Source organism: Anser cygnoides, chromosome 3 (genome assembly GCF_040182565.1).
Source record: "Anser cygnoides isolate HZ-2024a breed goose chromosome 3, Taihu_goose_T2T_genome, whole genome shotgun sequence".
In the NCBI taxonomy this organism is placed as follows: domain Eukaryota; kingdom Metazoa; phylum Chordata; class Aves; order Anseriformes; family Anatidae; genus Anser; species Anser cygnoides.
Window position 1 is genome coordinate 44,584,718 of NC_089875.1, and position 19,249 is coordinate 44,603,966.

The 19,249-nt window shown below is 36.8% G+C and overlaps 1 protein-coding gene across 1 annotated transcript in view; it reads left to right on the forward strand.

Moving 5' to 3' along the window:
• GALNT2 (polypeptide N-acetylgalactosaminyltransferase 2) overlaps positions 1 to 19,249 on the forward strand; it is a 93,105-nt gene that overhangs the window by 68,134 nt on the left and 5,722 nt on the right. Inside the window, exons 8-14 of the mRNA XM_048047232.2 lie at positions 766 to 853; positions 4,560 to 4,647; positions 5,746 to 5,849; positions 9,983 to 10,109; positions 13,730 to 13,822; positions 14,018 to 14,101; positions 15,868 to 15,994. Of these exons, the coding sequence (XP_047903189.1) occupies positions 766 to 853; positions 4,560 to 4,647; positions 5,746 to 5,849; positions 9,983 to 10,109; positions 13,730 to 13,822; positions 14,018 to 14,101; positions 15,868 to 15,994 (711 nt within the window). The remainder of the gene's footprint in view (positions 1 to 765; positions 854 to 4,559; positions 4,648 to 5,745; positions 5,850 to 9,982; positions 10,110 to 13,729; positions 13,823 to 14,017; positions 14,102 to 15,867; positions 15,995 to 19,249) is intronic.

Consider the following 19,249-nt stretch of genomic DNA (forward strand, 5'->3'; position numbering starts at 1 on the left):
TAGATGAGTCCCTTCTAGAGTACAGATGTCTTATTATCCTGATAGATGATGCATGTGGAGTTGCTGGAAAGATGTTTTTTTCCCTTAAAAACTATTTTGACAAACACATGAGCTAAGGTAATTAACATTGCTTGAAATAGTATGTGAGACCATGCTCAGACAGAGGAATGCAGCATCCGTGCCACTGGAATCTTGGCTGCCAGAGATTAATAGCATTCATTAGTTTAAGAGGTGCTTTTTTCAGTTTTCTCCTATCTGGTGTCTCACTGTGAAGTTGTAATTCTTCTTCTAGTGTGAAATGGGTTATCATTAACCTAAGACTTATCTGATTGTAGAAACGCCTACGTTCCTTAAAGGTTGAAGTAATAAGACTGCAGTACTCTGTGTGGCTAGATATTTGCTGTGAAAGTATGAATTACCTGGATAGTTCTTCTCTTTTGAGCCGGTTTGAAAAATAGGAATGGAAGTGGTGTTTGCTTGCTTGCCTTTTGAACTACGAGTTTGCTTCAAGAGCAAGCCAGAAGAAGGGGGTTTACTTGCCTGTAAGTTAGCCTAGAATACAAAGTGGATTCTCAGCTATATAGTGTGGTTCCTTTCTCTGAAGCAAGGGTGAGCAATACTATTCAGAGTCAGAAGCTGAAATAGAGGAAAAGCTGGGGGAGAAGTGCTGATGAAATCCTACAGAACTGTGCAACATCTCATCCTGAATGAATCTTTCTATATTGATTTCATTATTTCAATATCACTTTCTAATATTTATTTTAGGACAAGACCAGAGTTGTGTCTCCTATTATTGATGTAATTAATATGGACAACTTCCAGTACGTGGGGGCGTCAGCTGATTTAAAAGGCGGTATGTACCTGTACTGGAATACAAATACAAAATAAAAAGCATCAAGAATCAAAGCTCATAATCACTGCAGTTGTGGAATGGGCTGTTAACGTACTGCTCCTCCCTTTTGCATTTCTAGCTTAATTTCTAGATGTCAGTTGTTTCTCTAGGCTTGGATTTTAATTGGCCTTATTGCCTTCTACTTTAAAACCGTTCATTTTTATTATACGAATTCTTATAAGTTTATGCTGCCTTTTACCATCGTGCAAGAGTCACTCCAATGTTTGTAGCACTGTGCATGTGTCAGAAGCAGCTTATGGCCAGAGCTTATGATTCTGTTTTTAGATAAGACAGGCTTTAATTGCTATCTAGTTTAGAAATCCATCAGCAATGCAGTGCCTATGAGTTTTTTTCAAGATGCTGGTTTGCTTAATTAAATGCTTCTGAAAAAGCAGAAAGCTTTGGAATGTGCTTAAAAAAAATGTTTTTGTTAGTGATGATCTGTAATTGTGAAGAGAGTAAAATGTGACCTTAAATTTGTAGTGTTTATACCTATACTGTTACAAAACTTCCTGTTAAATTCATTTTAGAGATGTTACAGTTTCACTGTCTGGTTAGTGTAAACTGTTGACAGCAAATAATAAAAAGCTTTGTGAAGCCCTCCAAAAGTGATTCTTCTTCTCCTTTTCCAATGGAGGGAGGGCAACCACATGCTAAAATCCTTATTCATTACAAGTTTTTTAAAGTTTTTTTCACTGTTAGTAGGAATATAACATTGAAAATAGCTGTCTCCACCTCCTCCCCCCAGTTGTTCCTGCAACCCTGGAAACTACTGTCTGCATAACAGATATAAGATGAGCCACAATATAGAAATTACATGGTGCTGTTCCCACGTTGTTTCAGCTTTTTCTGAATGGGCATTCTTGAGCGGGGAAGGGAAAATCAATTTCAGGCCCATTCTGTCTGTGACCTCCTAGTCCAGAACTGGCCACCAAGTGTTCGTTCCAGTAAACCAAAATGAAAGTAATATTTGCATAATGTTGCATATGCTTTAAGTTCCAGTCATGACCTGGAGGTGAGAGTTTCTATATCCTTTTAATTAATGTTCTGAAAGAATGCCTACAGTGGATATATTCACAATATGCTAATATATAATACTATGCTATTATCTGTGTGCCAGCTTTATTAAAACCTTAAGGCTTTTACCCAATCTACTCATTATAAAGCAAGCATGGAAATCTCTATACCATTATGTGGCTCTTATTGTTGTCTGCAGTAGGAGGAGGAGTTTTCATTGAAACCTTTGATTGGTTCCTGTGGGGTTCATGCTCTTTAATTCTTCCCAACTGAAGTCAGAGAGAATTGAGAGATCATTTTACTTCTTACTGCTTTTCATGCTTCGTCTATGGATCTGTTTCCCATTTTCTTCTTTAATGCTCATTTTCTCCTGTCATACACAATAGAAATAGATCCTTTAAAGTGTATTGAGCCCCTCTGTACTTCTGTACTGAGGAGTGAGAAGCTGCATTTTAACAACACATTTTTCACATAGCAATATCTAAATACTATTTGGGGTATGTTGAAATGTGAATAGTATATTCCCTTTCAGTTCCCGAAGGACAGATTAGTGTGTGAGGGGCACTACAGCATTTGGTATCACAGGACGCTTTCATTGGGGCCAAATCTAAACATGGAAATCAAACCATGCTTTCAATCTTAGATATAGTATCTGTGTGGCTGAAGCATGGAAAGTTGAGACAGCTGGGACAGCATTTGTTACTGGTCTGTTTTGCAAAAGACTTACTCACCCAAGACAAGCCATCCAGCAAATTTTACAGAGGACTTTATATTACAAATTTGTTTTTGAGGGGAGGAGGCTTGCAAAACTGTTTACACCCTGAGAAGCACTTTAATTACTGAAATAAATTGTAGTTAACTGAGATCTAATAACTTAGGTTGTGCCTATTATGCAATTTACCCATGATAGAATTTCATACTGGATATGCACTTGTATTTAAAAAATACTCCTTTTACAGAGTTACTGATACTATCTCATTGAGTGCAATTTTTTCCCAGACTCAGTGAAAATGGAGATGGAAAAAACATTTTCATGGGTAGACAATTTATACACTTGTTCTGAGTTAGCAACACAGGGCTGTGTTCCGAAAGAGACCCCTTGTGTTCACTATGGTGTACGTAACACTATCTCTACCACTTGTGCTGGAGAACAGTAGGGTTTTTTCAGGTTTTCCCAGATGCAAGTAATTTTGCTGAGTATGTATGATGAGATGAGACTTTTTAACTGCATGGAAATATTGGAGTTCATTTTTCTTTTCAAGCTGGAGACTTTGCATTGCTATCAATTGTAGCCATTTTACTGTTTTGCTACTTGGAATATTTGGAGTATTTAGATGGTCTTTCATTTTTATAGTGCAACACCTTATGAAGGGCTCAAACCTGTAGAGGAAAACTTGGCATACATGTTGTAAAGACTGTTTAGGATAACTTCTGTATTGTGTGCATGAGACATAAGTATTTTGGGAGTTGAAAACTAAACAATTTTCATTTCAAACTCTCCACCTCAGTCCTTACCATGTGCATTTATTGGTGCAAACAGCCTGTAGGACTATAATTGTTGTCTGTTTAGCTAATTTTTTCCCACTTCCCCAGAAAGTAATTGCTTTATCTTCATGTTAGAGAAAGAAAACTATTGACATCTGTGCAACAGAAATCTGGAAATCATTCATTACATTACCTCATAGGATCTAAATGCTTTTGGCAGCAGGCAGTCTGTATAAGGCTGATTTGCTAGGCGTATTGGGAGAGTGCTGTGTAGCCTTTGTAGTTTTTTGGTAGAGGTTCATACTTAATGGTCTAGCCCAGATCAAAAATAGTTACAAAGTGTTTCCTGTAGTAGGGTCATTTTATACTGGCTGTGTTTCTTGTATCGTTGCCTAAAGGAAGGTGTTTTAAACTGTTGGCAGGTAGAAAGCTGCTGGAGGTGACCTGTTGGTCTTGTTTGTACTGGTGATCTTTTTTTTGTGCTTAACTCATGAAAGGTCCAGACCTTCTCCTGCTGTGCATGCAGACACATGTACCTACATAAGAAGAGTAAGATTTCTGGCCCTCCAGCACTTATCCCGGGTTTAAAAATGATGTATTTAGGAGCATGCAGTAGAAAAGGATGAACTTAAATGAATGTTAATAAGAGAAATGGGAGCTACATAATCTGTTGCAACCTTTGTGATAGAGAACTGCTGCTTATAGAGAGGAGTACCAAGTACTGTATTAAGTTTGTGTAAGCATAAATGTGAGCATAGAAGACTTGAAATGTAATTGTACAGTAAGAACTGTAGAGAGCAATTGTAATGGGATGAAGATTCTCATGTGATGTTCAATATGACTTATGCATGAATCCAGTATCTCATGTTTAAGGCTTATGCTTTCTCATTTGTTGGGTGGGTTTCTTACTTTGTGTACTAGATGGCAACAAGAGAAATCTTTTATATTTGAGATTTAATTTTTTAATTTTTTGTCCAACTTTTTTACCTTTTATCTACTCTCCTCCTCATTTGTTTTCTACCCATAAGATTGTACAAATTTAAAGTTTTTAACTTAAATTTCAGTTCCAAGTGGTTTGGGTCAATATTATGTTACTGCAACTTGAATGATGACCACCGTCTTTTTAACATCCTACTTACTCTCTATCATAATTTTCTTCTTAAAGGTTTTGACTGGAACCTGGTGTTCAAATGGGATTACATGACACCAGAGCAAAGAAGAGCACGGCAAGGAAACCCAGTTGCTCCCATAAAGTGCGTCTGTACCACTTTTTCTACCTTTGATGGATAATGCTTTAATTTTTTTGAGTAAAAGAAACTTACTGATCCATCTTCATGGGTCTCTCTGTTCCTGTCAGAGCACTTCATTGCAAATGGATTAGTATTGGTTAATTTATCTGATGAAGATTTAAATACACAATAAATCGTGAAGAGTGTAACGTTGCTTCAGGGCATAGAAGAACATAGCTTGAAGCAGAGTTTACCTCTAATACTGTTCATGTAACTATTACTTTTGTGCATGTTGCATCTCCAAAACAGACTAAAGCTAATATTTCCAGTTTGGGAGGTTCAAATGGAAACACTACCTTGCTAATTATAAACTCTAATACCGAAAAACAGACACTGTCTGTAGTGTAGAATTTGCATCCTTTGTTTTCCCATAAAAAAGAAAAAAAAAATAAGTAAACTTCCTTGTCTGTGTCATTTTACTTTAAATGACATGCGATGAGATACAGCAACCATATATCTACAGTTAGACTTAACATAGATTTAAAAATAGAAATGGATTCAGGACCAAGTAGTCAGTGACTAAACAAAGCTAGAACTCATTTTCTCAGTTTGAAAAGGAATCTTTTCCATAGCTTTGAGGAATATGGAAACTTCATTCATATTTGTGTAGCCTTCTGAGACTCAAATACTTGATTATTAAAAAAACACCAACAAACAGAAAAGACCACCCAGCTTTAAAGGTCACTGTTAGATTATCTTACCTTAACAAAAAACAGATATCAAGCATATCAAATTTAAACACAAAATCATATGTTTTGACAGCTTGAAATATAGCGTCAGTTTCAATATTTTATTGCTGGCACATATTCCCAGTCTTTAAATAGAAATCTTGGGAGCCAAATGGAAATTTGGAAATACTCAGAAGCTGAAATGATGGTCACAGTTCTGTACTTGCCATAGAAGTGTTGTATGATGGTATGCAGACAAGCTTTGAAGTGATAGATGTAAACAGTTGCCTTTGAAAACACTGCAGTTTTTTCAAAGATCTATTAAACCTGAGATGCAAATAGACACCTCCCAGTTCATGGTTCTATAAGTATTTAATTTTTCTTGTCTGTTTAGGACACCCATGATAGCTGGCGGGTTGTTTGTGATGGATAAATCCTATTTTGAAGAACTAGGAAAGTATGACATGATGATGGATGTTTGGGGTGGAGAAAACTTAGGTAAGTATATCATTTACCATTGGATCACTTTTGAAAGAAAGCACCTTTCAACTTTGTCTTTACTGTCCCGGATTCATGATCTTTGTGGTTTTATGCGGAGGGGATTAAGAAACAGAGTTAAAACTTCAGGTGCATTACTGGCAACACCCAAAATGTGTACATCAACAAAAGAATTAAAACAGGGTAGGAATTGTAAACTAAGTATGAGGAAATGCATGTATTTGCTCACTGCGCAGTAAAAAAAAAAAAAAAAAAAAAATTGGATTGAAAGTTGGCAGGCAAAACACAACCCTCACGATGTAGATAGGAAATTAATTCCAAAAATGATACCTTGTTTTGAAAGTCATCATTTTCTAATGTTATAGATTAAAATTAAATAATGTTTAAATGCTGACAACTTTTTGATATTTAAGATGCTGAAACTTAATGACAAGCAGAACGTAGGAGATCATGGGTTTAATGTACTTACCTACACTTTAAGAAATCAATCGAAACTTAGCTAACTGAAGAATGGTCTATTATTTATCATTGATCCTAGTATATTGCTTGACATATCACCTTAGTGTTTTATACCCATATTTTAGCCCAACAAAATAATTATGATTGAGACGGCATTTTTGTTGTAATTCCTTATTTTCAGATATTGAAGTGAGTGGGATTTGGGGGAAGAAGGAGGAAAGGCCAAGAGAACTTGCACATTAGGCATTGCTTCTTTGACCTTGTGGTTAGATTTAGCATTAGTAGGGTTGTCTAGCTCTCTGCATAACAGTATTGTGGAATGACTTTTTTCAGCTAAGACTGGTATACTTGTATTAAAAATGATTTAGGAGGAGCTGAACTCTGCAACTTCTCAAGACTTGCAGTATGTCATTAAATTTTCAAGGTACAGATGCATCTCAGACATTCTAAATAGTGTGTTTTAGGACCAGTTCTAAGGATTAAAACTTCTCTATTGCATGTGCAATCTACAAAATCCTAAAATGCCTTGAACTTGTGTAAAGAACTTGAAGGCTGGAAGATACATCCTTACGGTCCACTGTCTGACCTTTCTGTGCAATACTCAAACATTTGCATGTTCTGAACAATTACTTCCTGTTTCTATTCCCCACCCCCCATTTTGGCTGCATATGACTAAATTGTAGAAGTTTGAACATCATAACTGTTCTTTGTTTTTTAAAACATCCTGGAAAGTCATTGGATAAGCTTGCATTCTCTGCAAAACTTGCATTGTCTGAGAACCTCTTTTACCACCAGAGCACTTAAATATTTGATTAGCTGTAAGCATGTACTTGAGTGACTGAGTTTTTCCTGAAAATTTAGCAGCTGCTTGTATGCTTTGATAATTGAGGACTTGCTAGCAGTAAAAGGCACAAGCAACAGCTCCTTACTCTAGGTGAAAAGTCTGCATGCAAAACGCTGTTTGCTGCTTCTGCTGCAGTCTGTTCCCCCTTCTCCTACCATGGGAGGAAGGAGATAGAGACTTTGGGGTGCCTTTTATCTGCTGCTTGAAAAAGCAAAGTCAGACAGGACACAGCTAATTATTTGTTCATAGCTGCAAGATTAACAGAAGGTGTGTAAAAATTGCATGGTGTATTATTTAATTAGCAATAAATGACATATGCCAGATAGTGGAAATCTGTGATGTGCAGTTCAAAATCTAATATGTCCACTTGTATGGCCTCTTCATTCTCCAGAATATCTGTTGATCAGCCTCTTGATGTTACATGCAAATGATCTGCTAGGTGGACTTGCAAAATAGTTTAAACATATTTATACTGTATAAAACTTTGCATTTTTCCTTCAAGCATGTACAAAGCACTTGAGATCTTTTCTTCACGTTAGTATGGGTTCGACTTTACCAATTCCAAGATGGGCTTGCAGTATTTTGCCGACAGTTTAATTCATAAATTAGCCAAATGATTGTTTTAATCATAGAGGGATGGTGCATTTTCACATTGTTTCCAAATTTGGCTGATTACATATGCTTGTGGTACAAGACAGATCAAGGTTTGTTCAGTGTTGTGTTGAGTTATAGGTCTATGTTCTGGGCATTTATGGAAGGAGAACTAATCAAATGACAAAGCATTAACATACACAGTAGAGGAAGCTATGAATAATGAAAAAAAGTTGATTCACAAGGCATTTCTAAACCGCATCTGGAATAGTTTTTCAGCACCTACATCCAGGTCACAATCAGATCATTAATGAAGATGATAGTGATGTTTTGGATTAAATGTTCAAAAATAATCATTTAAAAAAGAAAGGCCTTTAAGCATATTGTATTGACCTTTATTTTTATCCAGAATCTCCCTTCTCTTCACTTCAGAGGGATATACTTCCCAATACTTAATGAAGCTTAATTCTAGATTTCTGAGCATTTAGTCTGCATTTGTTTGTCTAATGCAAAAGTGTTTGTCTTTGGTCAGATCTCCCTGCTGCCTTTCACTAAGCAACGTCCTAGCCTCACTGCATGTAACTAACTCTCACATTGGACTGATCACTGTCTGAACTTTCTAGCAAAACTCCAGAAATTATAGAACTCCATAAATTATGCTTCAAAGTGATATAAGAAAATTATTACTTCTCTGCTTTGACAATTTCAGCACTGTGGGATCAAATTTGAGCTGGATAGGGGAAAGCCTCAAGTCTTTTATCTGTGTAGTTTATTCTGGTAGAAATATAAAAGTGCTTTTGTTACTAACTTGTTTAATAGAAACATTGACCAGTCGTTTGTTGTAATTCTTCATTTTTGTCATTCTAAGCTCAAAATAAGAGAAGATTAAAGTGCTGTGAAAAATGTACAACAAGAATGTCATTTTCAGTTGCTTCTAAAATTCATTTTGCCTATTGTTCCATGTTAATTCAACTTGAAAATCAAGGTCATAAGTTATTGCCAAAGACAATGTTATTGCCTATTAATATTTTTGGAAGATTATCTGTCTACAGATTGGACTATGCTGATTGTTCAGAATTCATGAATATGCCTAGCTGGCCTTGATGCAATAGAAATTATTATTGAAGTAAAACAAATACGAAGCAATCCGTGTAAAAGCAACGACCGTTTGGGAGAAAAGCAGTTATCTTGCATTGTCAGTGTTTTAAATCACAGCACCTTTTTTCTCCTCTGGTCAGACAGGCTCTCTATAGCTTTTTTTTTCTACTTTAATTTTAGAAATGATGCTGGGTTTTGTGACTTTTTTTTATTTGTGTATGTGGGAGGAAGGCTTCTGGAGGAAGAATGGCACTTAGTGTAGCCTTAAAAGTAGACACTGAAATAGAGCTGCTTAGTGTTTGTGTGTGTGGTTTTTGTTTCAAATCTGTGGCAAGGTATCAAGGGGTGATGAAGAGGTTTGAAACTAAGGGTAGGAGTCGGTGACCAGTAGCAGCTGCTAGGCTAAAGAGGGAAATAATCAAAACTAAGAAAGTGCTACTGGAAGCACCCGTGTGCTTACTGGGAATGAATGAGGAAAAGTTTCCTGTCAGCAGGAGGTAACTTGTGCTGACAGTTGTCTAAGCTGAGAAACATGCAACAATGTTTCTAGATCTTTGTCTTCACTGGCAAGGTAAGCTTGCTAGATTGGTGTAGATGTATACAGTCCGTAGCCTTCAATCTATATGTGTCACCTCTCTATTCAGTCTTTCTCAAATCAAGATTGACTTGCAATAACTTATTCAGCAGCCAGCATTTGGGAGTGTTTATCTGATATAAGTCAGCAGCTCAAAACTGTTGATTGTTTTATCATGTCTTGAATATGTCTGTTCTATTTCATCTTTAGGTGATTTCTTTTAGAAAAGGTCATTAATTTATGTTAAGTGTTTCTACTATTGCTTGACATTTAGATGAAGCACAGTAATAGAACAAAAGCCTGTCCTATCTGTGAATTTGGAGAATACTGGGTAACCTCAGATGAGAGAAGACATACAGTTTTCCTTCCAAGTTAATACAGTTATTTCCTCAGAACTTGAAGAATAATGAAGTAGAATGCTCAGATATACCTTTGTTTTATCCTGGAATTTCTCAAAAAAAAAAAGTAAATATATTGATCTTCCCAGCAATATTCAAGTTTCCTGTAAATAATATCCTGTGAAATTACATTATTTTGTGATGTTGGTGTTTCATGTTTTCTTTGCAGAGATCTCATTCCGAGTTTGGCAATGTGGTGGGAGCCTAGAAATCATCCCTTGCAGCAGAGTTGGTCACGTATTCCGCAAACAGCATCCGTACACATTTCCTGGTGGGAGTGGTACTGTATTTGCAAGGTAATTCTTAGTCTGGCCTTCAGTTAAATAGCAATGTTTTGGATTTCTTCAAATGATCAGCAGGTGGCAGTAATTTCATTTTAAGGACCTTTTCCTTAAAGGAAGCTGATGATTTTGAGGCAGCTATGCAGACTGAGAAGAACCTTAAATTCTTTAAAAAAAAAAAAAAGAGGAAATTTGTAGTAGAGGCAGACAGAGAATACGGAGAAGGAAATGGTTAACTTTACTTTCAATCAATTTTGAGTTATATAAATGATTGTGTAGACTGATTCTGGTATTTATGCCAGGCTGCTGAAAGCTTCATTCTATATCATATCTCCCCTTCTTGTAACAAGATTAAAATGCTTTTTTTGTGTAGACCTAAGAAACTGCAGTATTAAGAACTCAAATTAGCGTGTGTTAATTTTGCTGTTGGTTTAATGTGTGGCAGTAGCTGCAATACTGAACTATTTCCACAGTTGCTCTTCTGTGGAATGAGAATGGCAATCCTGATTCATGTTCATAGTGTTTTAAGTCATGTGGTTTAAGGTGCTGCATGAGTGTATGACATGTTTTGACCAAGGCTCTGTCAATTCTAGCTGAATCATCTGTGTAGATTTTGGTTTAGAGTATTGGACTCCATGCTCAGGGGCCTGAAGGAGTATAAATATGAGCTAAAAGTTCCATGAGTTAAGAGCTGCAAATCATTTATCCTCGAAGAATATGGAACCCCAACACTGTTTAACATGAAACAGCACAGAGCGCTGTTGTATTTAAGTCTGGAAGAAAGTTCCAAGCTGCCAATATATTTGGAATAATATTTCACCTTAGGCTGAGGAATCACCTTGGAGGTATAAATTGTTCTATTCCATGTTGGCTATGCCAGCAATGTGACACTAATGAGTTTACGTCTGCTAAAATGAAGTGACAGTCTTCATTTCTTCCAGTAGTCATAGTAGGGATTTTACTGGTCCCCTCTACTTTGAGTTCTGTATTTTATGCTACAGTGAAAATGAATAACAGTACATGTGGGAAAGCAAAAGCTAGTGATGAAGTATCCTCTCGTAATATGTTACATCTCTGCCAGTATAGAATCCTGGAATATCCTGAGCAGGAAGGGACCCACAAGGTTCATTGAGTCCAACTTCTGGCTCCACACAGGACTGCCAAAAAAATCAGACCATATGTCTGAGAGCATTGTCCAAATAAATCTTGAACTCTGGCAGGCTCAGTGCTATGACCACTGCCCTGGGGAGCCTGTCCCAGTGCCCAACCACCCTCTTGGTGAAGAACCTTTCTCTAACACCCAATTTGAACTTCCCCTATATATAGTGTGTGCCAGGAGGATAGAAGGATCTACCTATTAAACCATATTATGTAGGTTTAGGAAGCAACTGTTTTAGCCTTACAGTAGGCTTTAAAATGTTGATGTCATAACAAGGATCAAGGTTAATAAATAATATGGTTAATAAAGTTGTGCAGTTTTCCTGCTCTGCAGCTTTTTCTGTCTTTGGTCTGTTGCCAAGATGCTGCTTTTCTTGTGATGTTAAATAGGTACTTAAACATAACTCATCTGAAAAGCAAGAAAAGGGCCTGGCTGTATGTGTGCAAGAATAGAGCATGCATCAGAAATATATCATATTAGCAGTGGCTGAAGATTCTGTGTTTATACTGTGGTTAAAACTTTTAGATTTTTTTGCTGTGGAGTCAAATAATCATTGTAATTTGATCACTCAAATGTCCTGACAGCTACTGTGACAGGTTTTTTAGTAGCATTTTGCTTTCCAGTCACTTGAAAAAGAGGTCCCACCTGGGTGTGAATGATGAGGACAACTAAAGCCTACAAACTAGCATCTTGGGAACTTGCATCCCTTTCCAGATCTATCTTTCTCTGTGGGCTGTTTATTGCCTTTGTCTGCTGAGATGTCTGAAATGCTGCAATGCCATTAAAGTTCTCTGTTTCATTAGAGTTATTTTTGAATTGACCTAGAAAACTTGCATATCACTTAAAAGCAGGGTTGACAAGTTGCTGTATAGTTAAAGGTCATGTTTCCTCCTCAGTCAGCTGTCTCATATGTCAAACTAATATAACAAAGCTCCTTTAAACAAACAAAGCAGTGATAGAATGAGAAACCTAGGGTAATAGGATACCCTCACGGTGCAGATATTATCAGATATGTGTGGGACCTTGGTGCCAAGAAACTTGGTGCACAGAATCCGTGCTGGTTGTGCAACTGGGACTCGTTAGCTTATACAATCATCTGTCCCTTGACTGTATGTAACTTGTTCTGGAGTGCACTGGATAAGCTTCCTATTTTTAGCTGACTAGTCAGTGTGCATTGCCTTTGGGCAGCCAAAACAAATTGATGATTCTGGATGAGAGACTGGGAGGTCTGTATTACAAGAGGAGAGAGGGGATGACTTCCTGGCTGTGTGGTGTGGGCAGACACAGCTTGCGTCTGGCAGGATTTACTAGATCAGTTTAGCTTTGCACATATATGCTTTGCTGCATGAGGACCAGCTGCTTTAGTATGTAACTTCATCCGAGCTAATAAACCTTGCAGACCCCAGTCTGGTCCATGCAGAACTGTCTCTAATGGCGTGATGCTAAGTTTCATTATCCGTGGTCTAATGTAAGTGCTGAGTGCTCCCGACACTCTGTTTTTCCATACCCTGGCTTCTTTGGGGTCTTACTAATTTTACTGACTTTATCCTGGCTATTTCTGCCTTCTGAATTGGAAAGAGTAATGTTAAAGTTGTTGGCTGACAGCGTTTACTTTGGTTGCTCAAGATGAACTTACTGCCAAATGTAAAATAAGCTTCGGTGTTGCAAGTGAAGTAAGACTTTTTCTAAGCATAAAATTATGAACAAAATAAGTAAATGAGTTTTACATAGACATAGAAGCCAGGGGGTGGAAAAAAGCCTTACCATCTTGCTGTCCAAAAGGAGATTTAAAGACACCAGTTACATAAAGACTGAAATCTTAGATGTTTCGTTAGAAGTAAAGAACATTGGTTATTTTTTCCCCTGCATTTACAGTAATAATTACTGACTTTTAAAATATTAGAAGTATTTTCTAATTACTGTCTCTCCTCTGTTACTTCAGCTGCAGCAGACTTGCTTGGTTCATAGCCTTAAATGTCACAACAGCTTATGTCGTCTTGGAATGTTGAGTGCTATGCTGGTAATAGTAAGATGCAGACTGAATGTGTTGCCAAAGTTAGCATATCTGTTTTCAGCAAGGTAAAACACATTATTGAATACTGCCAATTGTTGAGATTTTCTGTTTCTAATTAGCTTGCTTATCCAGGTAAACACTCACGGAATTTGGTTTCTGTCAAGTTACTCTTTTTAAAACAAACAAAAACAAACAAATTCTCTGAAGTTTACAGAAAGATGAAAATATGAAGTAGTGAAGAGTGTGGAAAAGGCACAAGTCTTGTTCTAAATGCATAGATTTCAGTTGTATGACTTTCTAATGGTTTCCTGTTACTTGGGTCCTTAATAGGGAATCAATCTTCTGCCTGGCTTGAGGCAGATGACTGTGTAGCACTAGGGAGGATTAAAATCAAACCAAGAATAAACTGTTTAATTGCAGTTGGAGAAAAATATAACCTGTATTTCATATGCTTGTCTCTAGAAATACACGCAGGGCAGCAGAAGTATGGATGGATGAATACAAAAACTTCTATTATGCAGCAGTGCCTTCAGCCAGAAATGTACCTTACGGCAAGTAAGTCACAACTGCTTCTTTCTCTTCGTTTATTCTTCACAAAACACTGCCTTCCGAGTTAAAAGTAGTGCTGGATCTAATTATCTCTTTAAGATGTAGTTCCACTGAGAAACTTGAGTTTCCTCTATATTCACTAATGTGTATAAATACAACAGCCAGACTTTGAAAACTGTTCCTTTTTTACCCCTCTTCTAGTATTCAAAGCCGAATGGAACTCAGAAAGAGACTTAGCTGTAAGCCCTTCAAGTGGTATCTCGAAAATGTTTATCCTGAGTTGCGGTGAGTTTCAGCTGAATCCACAATAGCATGGAATTCTTTATTTGCCTTCCCCAGAAATCATTGGTTTTTCTTTCCACTTCCTTGGAAGTAAAAGATATTTTAAAAAATTATTTGTGAAAAAAAAAATCCATCATGTAGGCTTATTTGCTTTCACTTTTGTTAGTTCTGTTCTTAAAAATTCATTTTTCCCAAGTAATCTTTTTCTTTTCCACTTAAATGCAACTGAAGCTGTAGTTGCAATATTCTAGAGAACAGTGTCCAAAGAACTAAACTTCTCTGAGCCTGGAGTTAGTCACCTACACAGGCTGTTTGCTTGAAGACACATTGTTCTCTGTCATCTTCTCTTTTTAAAGCTTTGCCTTCACCTAAGCACATGCCTATCTGAGTGAGAAGACTGAATCTCAGTATGGTACAAGTAACACAAGTTAGCAGATAACAAAGCCTTGTAAATTTCGCAAGCATTGCTAAATGCATTGGTCTAAGAAGCTTGGTGGTCTTCTTTATTGTCTCTTACTCTGTCAGTGGATAATTGCTAACCTTTATGCATGTGCATAAACAGAGAAATGAGTGGTAACATCACTAATACTTTCTGCAAAATGAGTCAACACTTAGAGCATTAACACGATACATGACACAAATTGAAATTTGCTGCTTTAGAACGCATCTAACTAATGAAAAATCCTCAAAGAAAACATTTGTCACTTTTTGAATAAAAAGGTTTTTGTTCAATAACCTCCTACTATGTATGTCTGTCAGATCTGAGTCTCTAAACTAGTTTGTCTGTTGTCAGTTGAGTATTAGCAACATGGCTCATAAGAATACTTTTCTTTTTTTCCTCCTGGGGGCACTGTGTCAGTAAAGTTAGATAACTACTAGTTGGCATACAGGCTGGGAATGCAAGACCATCAGCCATTACAGCCCTAGTAAAACTTGTGAAGAACCACACATACTAAAGGGTCTCATAAACCAGGATGATGCTGTGAGGAAGGAAGTTACTCTTTATTTTCTCTTAAAAGTGCCAGAGGATATTTATTTTTGTTTCATTTGCCAGAAGAAATGTGTCTTGTAAGCTCTCCTGGAAAATGTGCTGCAACAAGCATTACTGGAGTGTAATGTTACCTTATTCTGTTATCTCCCTTGTCCTCATTCTGTTGGGTTGAATTATTATTATAATCTGAAGTTTTTAAAGGAGTTTATATGCCCTTGCTTTATTGTTTGATATGAACTTATGGTCTGTCTGCCCCACAAGTGTACTCTGAATTCATTTGCCTAGGTATTTCAAGACTATGTGAATTCCAGTTTATATGCAGCTGTTTAAAAAGATATCAGTAAAACACTTATTTTCTTCAACACCGTTTCTAGCACTTCAATAAGAACGGTTTGGGAGAAATGTAGTGTGTCATATTTCTGATAGCTTGGCTGAAAAAAAAACACAACACAACAAACAAGAAGGCTTGATGACCTTAACTGATAGAATTAAGACTTAAGTGACCTCAAATGATGATATCATCACCTTTATTTACTTGTTGTACTGAGTTTATATGAGAAAACAAGGATGAACATACAAATCTTTTTGTACTCTGTTCTATGCTTCAAAGTTGGTTTTATCCATGTGATCAAATAATTGCCTTCCATCTTGAAAAGACAACTGAAATTTTCAAATCAGTCATCATTCATCTTTAACCTCTCATCTTAAAAATACTTCAAATAAAAATAGATTAAAAAAAAAGAAACTACTTAAGCAGATATTTCTGGTTTTATTTTAGGGTACCTGATCATCAAGATATAGCTTTTGGGGCTTTGCAGCAGGGTACCAATTGCCTTGATACTCTGGGCCATTTTGCAGATGGTGTTGTTGGAGTTTATGAATGTCATAACGCCGGGGGAAACCAGGTCTGTATGCTATTGATTTTTTTCCAAAATGCGATCTTAAGAAGAGGGGAAAAAAATAAAGTAAAATTGAAACTAACTCAAGCAGGTACTGTGTACTGGTGATAGGTACCTAAACCCAGATGAACAGATCAGTTGTTATTTAGTAAGTCTGTTAATAATTTCTCCCTCAAATTTAATTTTGTATGCCTTCAGGTTTAGAATCTGAGCACAGAGATCGATTCAGTCTGCATCAGATTATTCACTTCCTTTCTCTCCATTAATATTTATTTTTATACTAGAAGCCAATAACGTCCTTCCGAGAAATTTTATACTTGTATAGAATGCTTTTTTTTTAATTGGTATATTTGATTTTGGGGGAACTATTTCTTAAGAAAAGATGTACTGTTAAGTATATGACCTAAGGTCAGTTAAATCAGAAGAACGCTTTACTGTGATGCCTTATTATTATGGTAGTGGCGTGTGAAAAATTCTCAAATTCCTGTTTAGCTCTTCCAGAAAACAGGAGTGCCTAGATTTCATCTCCTATTCACTCACAGTAAAGGGAGTGTTTCAACATATCTTTTCCAATGCTACTCCAAAACTAATGGAAAATGTCAAATCTGTAGATTGGAACCAAATGAGATTAACATTGTGAAGAATCTAATTATACAGTTGTGACTTCATTACCATTAACAAAACGTGCATATGTGCTCACAGTTTTTTGTGCTACTTTGTCAGTAAACTTTTCAGAACCAACCTGATTATAAACATAAATGTAAAATTAATTATCAAGAGCATCTAACAGAATAGAAAGCTTAATAATTAAGATCCACTATTAAAAGAGTGTTTCAGAATTTTGCTCTGACTTAAAAGGGGAAAACTCTACAATCAGATGAAGCCTAAAATATATTATTTCAGGCAATGTATGTCTCTTCCATACCATTAAAGAATATATTTGGGGAGGCTTTTTCTGTTGTCTTTGTGAAAATGCACTCATCTTTTCAGAGCACCAAAATGTTCTTTATAGAAGAAAGGGTGGACATGTCAAGAATTGCCTTGGTGCAGGAATCTTGGAAGTTTCTCATTATCTTGTATATTCTCTATAGATGCATGAAGTTATCTTCTTTCAAACTCCCCTCCTCCAAATCTGACCCTCTCTTCTGTGTAGTTTCTTCTGTGAAGATGACCTTTAAAAAGTAATATATGCTTGCCTTGAACCTTGTGACAAGGCATTCAAACAGATTAAGAAGCAGAACAGGTCAAAAATGGATTTTTATGTCCACGCGGAATTCATACTGGATTGGAAGAATGAACAGAGTGACCTTAGCGTGGGATAAGGATGAGGAGCAAACCAGGGTCTTTAACTCTGTACTATGTGCTTTGCAGCTATTCTTACTGAGAGTGAGAGTACTCAGCTACTACAGGATGTGGAGAGTGTGCTCTGGCTTGTACTTGACACACAAAAAAAATTTAGTTGAAAAGGGATTCTTTTCCTACACCAGCCTGTTAGAATTCAGTGATTAAAACTTGCACCTCTAAAAGGACAAAGAAATTCTAGTGTATTGTTTGACAATTACATGCAAATATTCATGTTAAAGAGTTAAAGGTAAAGGCAAATTCACTCAGCAGCAAAGGGAAGGTTTAAGGTTATTGGTGTTCTACCATCTTTATACTTCTGATTTATGATACAGGTTTTTTTCGATGTCCTGATTGTCCAGTTATTACCCAGAACTGTCCTGTTTCCAGCCTGTGCCTTGAGCACATACATGCGCTGTTTGCCATTTCTTTTTTCCTGTTCTGGTGTAGTGGAATTTGCTTAAACTTCTCTCTACTATAACTAGTCGTAGTTACTGATCTTTGGAAGAAAGCGTCTGTACACTGAATTTCATACCATGAAGGGCCATCACATTGTCTCCAGCAGCAGAGCTTGGAACTTCTATGAAGCTGTAGATTTGGCTTTTAAATGTGTTATGTTCTTGCATGATTGCTGGTTTGTCTGAAGCCCTTCCAGTCTGCTGATGGAAGGGTGAAGATGTAAAAATCAGCATTTTCAAGGCTCTTACTTTCACTGACTGCAGGGTCCTTGAACTCCATGTTTTTACCACTACCCTGTTAATATTTTAATGTCATTGAGTATAAATCTTATAAGGGTGGCATCTGTTTCAGTAGCATTTGTGATTCTTTCTTGATAACCTCTAAAAATATTTACTTAATTCCTTAAATTCTTAAAATGGCTATTAATGATACTCATTGACATTGTACAAACTGGAACTGAGAAGAGAAGTAATTTTGCTGTCAAGTGAGGTTAGAACAGTATATGTCGAGCTGGGAGGGATCCCCAAGGATCATCGAGTCCAACTCTTGGCTCTACACAGGACCACCCCAGAATCAAACCATATGAATGAGAGCATTGTCCAAATGCTTCTTGAATTCCCTGGGAAGCTTGTTCCAGGGCTCAACCACCCTCTCAGTGGAGAGCTCTTTCCTAACACCCAGTCTCAATATAGTGAAAAAATATTTTGTGTGGAGAGCGGAAGGAAAAGCCTTCAGTGTATGGTTTTGAGAGACAAGTAAGGGGTTATGCAGAGTTCTGCCTTTTCGTTTCTCATAATTGTCGTTATTCTAGTAGTTGCATTATATGGTACCCATCTTGCTGCTAGGCTTGCTACCTCTATGGTGGTGATTACTTGCAGTTGCATGGGAGAGAGGTCTCTGACTGTCTCCTGAGCATCTGTTCTCAAAGGAATTTAATCACTGTTAAATCAACTGAATTTAAGTGATCATGCAAGCTAAACATTGAGTTATGGTATCAGAAAATAAGCTTAAAAATGGGCTGGGATTAGTCATCTAATTTCTTTTTGAAACACTCATTCTTTGCAAAATAACACTTAAAAGTGTAGTCGAACTTGGCCCTGTTTATCTAGGGTTTTGTATTACACAACTCTGAATTCTCTTTAGCCACTGAAGAAAAGTTAACGTTTCCTTTTTAAGTAGTAATGAGCATAAGTTGGTTAACTAGGGTGGCTTCAGTGAGAGAGGAAATCAGCTTTCTTCCTCCGAGGATAATAAGACAAATGGAGACCAAACTTCAGAGTGAGATGCATGGAGAGAGTCTGAAGGTTAGGACAAGATCAGGCCCTGTGTAGGAGGACACTGAGATCAAACAAGCTGGGCAACAGTGCATATAGAATGGCTTTTCTTTCTTCTATGAGAAATGGCATATATTTAAATGTATTTTAAAGAAATTCTCTCGTATGTCATGCTTTGGGTAGGAAG